General features: G+C 42.7%; 1 protein-coding gene across 1 annotated transcript; it reads right to left on the reverse strand.

Annotated features, from left to right (window-relative positions):
* Nucleotides 1-325: 325 nt before the first annotated feature.
* On the reverse strand, nt 326-7,947 carry LOC106088585 (uncharacterized PE-PGRS family protein PE_PGRS54). Its single transcript, XM_013254178.2, has 3 exons — nt 2,037-7,947; nt 1,873-1,971; nt 326-1,804 (listed from the first exon to the last, which is right to left on the reverse strand). Exons 1-3 carry the CDS (start codon nt 7,945-7,947, stop codon nt 399-401), a joined length of 7,416 nt encoding a protein of 2,471 aa, XP_013109632.2. The 3' UTR covers nt 326-398.
* Nucleotides 7,948-8,548: the final 601 nt, after the last annotated feature.

An 8,548-nucleotide genomic window follows, 5' to 3' on the forward strand; every position in this document is an offset into this window, starting at 1 on the left:
ATGTTGAAGATCATGACAGAAGCTGTTGCATATGTAAGAATTGCGTAATCTGGTGGCTCAAGAAGTCAAGATCTGAGATCGGTTTACATGCCCCATATGACCCATTTATAATACCAAACGACGGTAGAAGAACGGACGGACATGGCAACTTAGATAGACGATCAAGAGTATATAAACTTCATGGTATCTTTGACGAATATTTCTAGGTGTTACAAATGGAATGGCGAAATTAGTATACCCCCATCAGATGGTGGAGGATATAAGAAGCAGTAAAACAAAAAATGTTATTTATTTTTTACTTATATTTAATAGTTTCGTTGACGCTTTACAATTATAGTGAGTGCTCTTATATACAAAACCAAAGTTTAAATTTTTCAATATACAGCTAATGTCACTTACTACCCAAGAGCGGGTATGGGCATAAAAGGGGGACTCTGGTAATCATCAGTTACTGGACCATTCATGGTTCCGGGAAGATAAGCTCGGTCAGGTATGGGAGCTGGTCTGAGCATACTGTGTGAAATAGAGTGTTGAATGTCATCGGTGGTTGGCATAACAAAATGACCGGCTAGAGGAAGGGGACCCTTCTCAGGAATAGCAAGAGGTCTGAGCATACTTTGGGGCATAGGTTTCGTAAATGCACCATTGAAGTCCCCTGTCAATGGTATAGGCGCAGGTCTTAGCATACTGTGTGAAACTGGTTCAGTATGAAGAGAAGATGTTTGAATGTCCTCAGTGAGCGGTGCAGGCCTCAGCATATTTGGCGAAATTTGCTTATGTAGTAAACTTCCAAAGTCATATTGGCCATTTAAAACAGAGCCTTGAGGTCTGCCAACAATATTAAGAGAAGAGGAGTCTGCAGACGTAGGCTGAACATTATTCTCAGCTTCAACGTTTTGCTCTCCAACTGAGCTGGTTTCAGCAGTGGCCCCATCTTTGCCATTGGCTGGCAGCTCTTTGGGAATTTCAAAATTAAAAATTTTCGCCAAAGAAGGGAAAGCTTTGGGTAAATCAAAGCTAGGGAATGCTGGCATTTTGTTGAACATATCAACCATGGAATTTTGTACATCTGAACTGGATTCATCGTTCTTAGGTAATAGCTCTTGTGGATTTCCATCGACAAGTTTGAGAGGTTCACCATTTTTGCTAGTAAATGTCTTGTAATAGGTGACGCGAGGACCACTTCCACGAATCAAATATTTCACTAAATGACCACGAAGATTATGCATATTGGCAAAGTTGAAGATATCTTGCAATCCACTGGGGAAGCTGTCATGTACAGAGCCCTGTGACAGATAATTCCTTAGATGGTGGGATAGGCTGGGTTCATCGCTGATTTTAAAGATGCCATAGAGACCCTTTGGCAGTTTATGGCGACGCAGATACCAATGAAGGCGATGACGTAAATGCATTTCTTTTTTGAAGGAACAACCACCATGCAATTGACCCAGCAGACTGTGATACATTAAATCATACAGGCTTAGACCATGATGATGATGTCTATGGCGGTGTGAGCCTTGTATTATGATAATATTATGGCCATGACCAATGTTAAAGGGATCAAAGTCATCTTCATCGTCATAATAGTCATCCTCGTCTTCATCATCATCAATCAAATCTTCGATATCAAAAGGTTCTTCTTCATCTTCATTTTTGGGTTCCAACTCGGTATTTGCTCCTTCATTACCACTTTCGGGTATACCTTCATTAGATCCATTTATAACAATTTCCTCTCCGAAACCAGGTTCACCGTTAGTAATTTCTCCCAATATGGGTCCTTCAGCGCTGGAACCTTCATTTGATCCTTTAAAACACAATAAAAGCGATGCTTTACATATACGAATCTAAATTTACCAGCAATCAAACAAATACCTCCATTATTGATGGACCACTGGCCATTTCCTTCTATTAATTGTTGATTAGTTTCCTCACCATTTCCAGATCCTTCAACAGTGCATTCAGGTTCTTTTTCTAGCAAAAGCCACAATAGCTGTTAGATAGATTAACATTCATGGCTTAAATATTGTATTGCTTACCCTCATAGCCGGCATTTTCATTGTGTTCGATTTCTTCAAGAGGGTTGCCATTGTTGCCAATGGTCCATCCTCCATTACCATTGTGTTTGATTTCCTCAATGCCATTGTTGCCAATGGTCCATCCGCCGTTGCCATTATTTTCAATAACTTCAACAGGGTTGCCATTGTTGCCTATAGTCCATTCGCCATTCCCATTGTGTTCGATTTCTCCAAGAGGGTTGCCATTGTTGCCAATGGTCCATTCGCCATTGACATTGTGTTCGATTTCCTCAAGAGGGTTGCCATTGTTGCCAGTGGTCCATCCACCGCTGCCGTTATTTTCGATAACTTCGACAGGGTTACCATTGTTGCCAATAGTCAACCCACCATTTCCGATGTGCTCGATTTCTTCAGTAGGGTTACCATTGTTGCCAATGGTCCATCCTCCATTTCCATTGTTCTCGATCTCTTCAATTGGATTACCATTGTTGTCTATGGTCCATCCTCCATTTCCATTTTGTTCAATTTCTCCAAGAGGGTTACCATTGTTGCCAGTGGTCCATTCACTATTGCCATTATTTTCGGTTACCTCGACAGGGTAACCATTGTTGCCAATTGTCCATCCACCGTTGCCGTTATTTTCGATAACTTCGACAGGGTTACCATTGTTGCCAATTGTCCATTCACCAATGCCGTTGTGTTCGATTTCTTCAAGAGGGTTGCCATTGTTGCCAATTGTCCACTCACCATTGCCGTTGTTTCCGATTACTTCAACAGGGTTGCCGTTGTTGCCAATGTTCCATCCACCGTTGCCGTTATTTTCGGTTACATCAACAGGATTACCATTGTTGCCAATTGTCCACTCACCATTGCCGTTGTTTCCGATTACTTCAACAGGGTTTCCATTACTGCCAATGGTCCATCCACTGTTGCCGTTATTTTCGATAACTTCGACGGGATTACCATTGTTGCCCATGGTCCATTCGCCGTTACCATTGTGTTCGATTTCTTCAAGAGTGTTGCCATTGTTGCCAATGGTCCATCCACTGTTGCCGTTATTTTCGATAACTTCGACGGGATTACCATTGCTGCCCATGGTCCATTCGCCGTTACCATTGTGTTCGATTTCTTCAAGAGTGTTGCCATTGTTGCCAATGGTCCATCCACCGTTGCCATTATTTTCGATAACTTCGACAGGGTTACCATTGTTACCAATGTTCCAACCCCCATTGCCGTTATGTTCGAATTCTTCAATAGGGTTGCCATTGTTGTTAAGGGTCCATCCACCATTGCTGTTGTGTTCGATTTCTTCAAGAGGGTTGCCGTTGTTGCCAGTGGTCCATCCTCCATTACCATTGTGTTCAATTTCTTCAACAGGGTTTCCATTGTTTCCAATAGTCCATCCACCGTTGCTGTTATTTTCGATTATTTCAACAGGATTACCATTGTTGCCAATAGTCCATTCGCCATTGCCGTTGTGTTCGATTTCTCCAAGAGGGTTCCCATTGTTGCCAATGGTCCATCCACCATTGCCGTTGTGTTCGATTTCTTCTAGGGGGTTGCCGTTGTTGCCAATGGTCCATTCACCATTTCCATTGTGTTCGATTTCTTCAATAGGGTTTCCATTGTTACCAATAGTCCATCCACCATTTCCATTGTGTTCTATTTCTTCAATAGGGTTTCCATTGTTACCAATAGTCCATCCACCGTTGCCATTATTTACAATTTCTTCAACAGGGTTACCATTGTTGCCAATAGTCCATTCGCTATTACCATTATGTTCGATTTCTTCAAGAGGATTGCCATTGTTTCCAATCGTCCATCCACCATTGCCATTATCTTCGATGACTTCAACAGGGTTGCCGTTGTTGCCAATGGTCCATCCACCATTACTATTGTGTTCGATTTCTTCAATAGGGTTTCCATTGTTTCCAATAGTCCATCCACCATTACCATTATGTTCGATTTCTTCAAGAGGGTTGCCATTGTTGCCGATTGTCCATTCGCCATTGCCATTGTGTTCGATTTCTTCAAGAGGATTTCCATTGTTGCCAATGGTCCATTCACCATTGCCGTTATTTTCGATTACTTCAACAGGGTTACCATTGTTGCCGGTGGTCCATTCGCCATTGCCATTGTGTTCGATTTCTTCAAGAGGATTACCATTGTTGCCAATGGTCCATCCACCATTGCCGTTATTTTCGATAACTTCAACAGGGTTGCCGTTGTTGCCAATGGTCCATCCACCATTTCCATTGTGTTCGATTTCTTCAATAGGGTTACCATTGTTTCCAATCGTCCATCCTCCATTGCCATTATTTTCGATGACTTCAACAGGGTTGCCGTTGTTGCCAATGGTCCATCCACCATTTCCATTGTGTTCGATTTCTTCAACAGGGTTCCCATTGTTGCCAATGGTCCAACCACCATTGCCGTTATTTTCTGTTACTTCGACAGGGTTACCATTACTGCCAATGGTCCATCCACTGTTGCCGTTATTCTCGATAACTTCGACATGATTACCATGGTTGCCCATGGTCCATTCGCCATTGCCATTGTGTTCAATTTCTTCAAGTGGATTGCCATTGTTGCCAATGGTCCATCCACCATTGCCGTTATTTTCGATTACTTCAACAGGGCTACCATTGTTTCCAATAGTCCATTCGCCATTGCCATTATGTTCGATTTCTTCATGAGGGTTTCCATTGTTTCCAATTGCCCATCCTCCATTGCCGTTGTGTTCGATTTCTTCTAGAGGGTTTCCGTTGTTGCCAATGGTCCATCCTCCATTGCCATTGTGTTCGATTTCTTCAAGAGGATTAAAATTGTTGCCAATGGTCCATCCACCATTGCCATTGTGCTCGATTTCTTCAAGAGGATTACCATTGTTTTCAATCGTCCATCCACCATTACCATTGTGTTCAATTTCTTCAAGAGAATTACCATTGTTGCCAATGGTCCATCCACCATTGCCATTATTTACAATTTCTTCAACAGGGTTACCATTGTTGCCAATAGTCCATGCACCATTACCATTGTGTTCGATTTCTTCAATGGGGTTGCCATTGTTGCCGATTGTCCATTCGCCATTACCATTGTGTTCGATTTCTTCAAGAGGATTACCATTGTTGCCAATGGTCCATCCACCGTTGCCGTTATTTTCGATGACTTCAACAGGGTTACCATTGTTGCCAATAGTCCATGCACCATTACCATTGTGTTCGATTTCTTCAATGGGGTTGCCATTGTTGCCGATTGTCCATTCGCCATTACCATTGTGTTCGATTTCTTCAAGAGGATTACCATTGTTGCCAATGGTCCATCCACCATTGCCATTATTTACAATTTCTTCAACAGGGTTACCATTGTTGCCAATAGTCCATGCACCATTACCATTGTGTTCGATTTCTTCAATGGGTTTGCCATTGTTTCCGATGGTCCATCCACCATTACCATTGTGTTCGATTTCTTCAAGAGGGTTGCCATTGTTGCCGATTGTCCATTCGCCATTACCATTGTGTTCGATTTCTTCAAGAGGATTACCATTGTTGCCAATAGTCCATCCACCATTGCCGTTATTTTCGATAACTTCGACAGGGTTACCATTGTTGCCGATGGTCCATTCGCCATTGCCATTGTGTTCGATTTCTACAAGAGGATTACCATTGTTGCCAATGGTCCATCCACCATTGCCATTATTTTCGATAACTTCAACAGGGTTAGCATTGTTGCCGATGGTCCATTCACTATTGCCGTTGTGTTCGATTTCTTCAACTGGGTTGCCATTGTTGCCGATGGTCCATCCACCATTACTATTGTGTTCGATTTCCTCCACAGGGTTTCCATTGTTGCCGATGGTCCATTCACTATTGCCGTTGTGTTCAATTTCTTCAAGAGGGTTACCATTGTTGCCAATGGTCCATCCACCATTGCCATTATTTACAATTTCTTCAACAGGGCTACCATTGTTGCCAATAGTCCATTCGCCATTACCATTGTGTTCGATTTCTTCAAGAGGATTACCATTGTTGCCAATAGTCCATCCGCCATTACCATTGTGTTCAATTTCTTCAAGAGGGTTGCCATTGTTGCCAATAGTCCATCCGCCATTACCATTGTGTTCGATTTCTTCAAGAGGATTACCATTGTTGCCAATAGTCCATCCACCATTGCCGTTATTTTCGATAACTTCAACAGGGTTACCATTGTTGCCAATAGACCATCCACCATTGCCGTTGTGTTCGATTTCTTCTACAGGGTTTCCATTGTTGCCGATGGTCCATTCACCATTACCATTGTGTTCGATTTCTTCCACAGGATTTCCATTGTTGCCGATGGTCCATTCACCATTGCCATTGTGTTCGATTTCTTCAATGGGGTTGCCATTGTTGCCAATGGTCCATCCACTATTGCCGTTATTTTCGATAACTTCAACTGGATTACCATTATTGCCAATGGTCCATTCACCATTTCCATTGTGTTCAATTTCTTCAATAGGGTTTCCATTGTTACCAATACTCCATCCACCGTTGCCATTATTTACAATTTCTTCAACAGGGTTACCATTGTTACCAATAGTCCATTCTCCATTTCCTCCAACATTGACATTATGCTCAGTTTCTTGCAAATTGATACCATTGTTGCCATTGGTACCAATGCTACCCATGTTCCATACTCCATTTCCATTCAGATTAATGTTATGTTCCACTTCGTTTGTACCGCCACCACCAATTGTCCATTGGCCATTACCTTCAATGTTGACATTGCCACCAGTTGGACCTCCTAGGTCAATGTTGCCTATGCCATTGATGATATCGCCTATGTTGGTGCTGCCACCGCTGCCTGTTTGTCCATTTATAATCACACTGCCGGTTCCAATATCTTGAGTATTCATAGTAGTGCTGCCACCACCATTCAAGACAATTGTGCCCGTAGTGCCTCCCGTTATCTGGTGTTCCTGAGATGGCCCACCATTTAAGACAATTGTGCCCGTAGTGCCACCCGTTATCTGGTGTTCCTGAGATGGCCCACCATTTAAGACAATGGTTCCGGAAGTTCCTCCCGAAATCTGTTGTTCCTGGGGCAGAAAAGGATTAATGACAACTGATCCTCCTGTCGTTGGGCCAATTGAAATGTGTTGTTCCTTGGGTGGAGTGGTGTTTATAACAACAGCTGGAGCACTGTTAGAGCTGACTGAATTCAAAAGATCGAGTATATGCTTGGGTAGAGTAGAGGTTCCAGTGATTATATTCATGCCATTTAGGGCAATGCTACCAGTTCCTCCGGTTGTAGTAGTAGTAGTAGTTGTTGGTGTTGGTATGCTGCTGGTAGAAGTGCTACTGGTAGTAGTTGTACTAGTGACAGTGGGCTTTTTATTAGCAACGGCACTGTTATTAATGGTTATGGACCATTTCTTGCTACCTGAACTGGTGGTTGTGGTAGAGGATCCCGTGGAGATGGGCACTGTAGCAGAACCACTAATTACTTGACTGCTGCCCGTGCTGATGGGTATTGTGGTGGACCCAGTAAACACTTGACTACTGCCCGTGCTGATGGGAATAGTGGCGGACCCACTAATACTGCCGCTGCCACTTATGATGTTTGAACCGCTGATACTGCCACCAACTGTGCCTCCGAAAATATTCGATGGTATCGATATAGTGCCTGTACCACCCACAATGCTATGTGATACCACATTTGCTGGTTGCTGATTGATGTTCACACTAACACTGCCCGATCCCCCTTGGTTCACTGTATTCATTAGACTCTGCAATGCCGATGAGCTGTCAATACCATTTAGGGGATAGCTGCCGCCATTTAAGGTGATTTGTCCTGATGCTGGTATGGCTCCCAGAGATGTCTGAATCAACTGCGTTTGGCCCAATATGCTGCCCAGCATAATGGCCAAGGTGGCGCTCAGAAATAGTTTCATATTTCCTGGGCTTAATCCTTGTCAGCAGTTTTGCGTTAAAAACGGCCCTCTTCAAATTTATAATAGTCGGCTGCGACATGTTTGCTGTATTTATACCATTTTTATGTTTAAAGGGAGCAGCGTTTTGCGTCACTAAGAGCAAGTTAAGGGGTATGACACAGTGGCCGCAGTGAACACCCTACCAATATTAGACAAAGTGAAGAAATAAAGAGTTTCATATGGCCCCGAAGTTGAACGACATTTGTTAACTGCTCCAATATTGAGATGGTGTGAGGAACAAGTTTTCATTCAAAATGAATTCTCAAAGGGTTTTCAAGTTTCCCACAAGTTTTCACTTATCCTTTAGAGATTTTGTTTGGTAGCGTCTGAGCTGGGTCGACTTTGAGCTTTGAAATCACACAGCCAACTTCATAATAAATCGCCAAAACCCTTCTACGCATTCTTCGTGTATTCACCACACATTTATATTGTTTTCTAGAAAGAACAACTGGTTTTTATTTTGCCATTGCCAAATATTGGATTTGGGAGTTATTTTTTTGTTCCCCGCTTTCACACGTACCTAATTTCATTGTTTAGTATAACAACAATTTCCCATGATGTC

The sequence above is a fragment of the Stomoxys calcitrans genome, chromosome 4, assembly GCF_963082655.1.
Source record: "Stomoxys calcitrans chromosome 4, idStoCalc2.1, whole genome shotgun sequence".
NCBI classification, from domain to species: Eukaryota; Metazoa; Arthropoda; class Insecta; order Diptera; family Muscidae; genus Stomoxys; species Stomoxys calcitrans.

What these genes read in the sequence shown, in the direction of transcription:
- LOC106088585 (XM_013254178.2), bottom strand. Translation starts at nt 7,947, where the DNA reads ATGAAACTATTTCTGAGCGCCACCTTGGCCATTATGCTGGGCAGCATA. An exon ending in TGAAAATGCCGGCTATGAGG is followed by an intron (nt 1,972 to 2,036) that starts GTAAGCAATACA and finishes GGCTTTTGCTAG; the next exon opens with AAAAAGAACCTGAATGCACT. An exon ending in GTGGTCCATCAATAATGGAG is followed by an intron (nt 1,805 to 1,872) that starts GTATTTGTTTGA and finishes TGTGTTTTAAAG; the next exon opens with GATCAAATGAAGGTTCCAGC.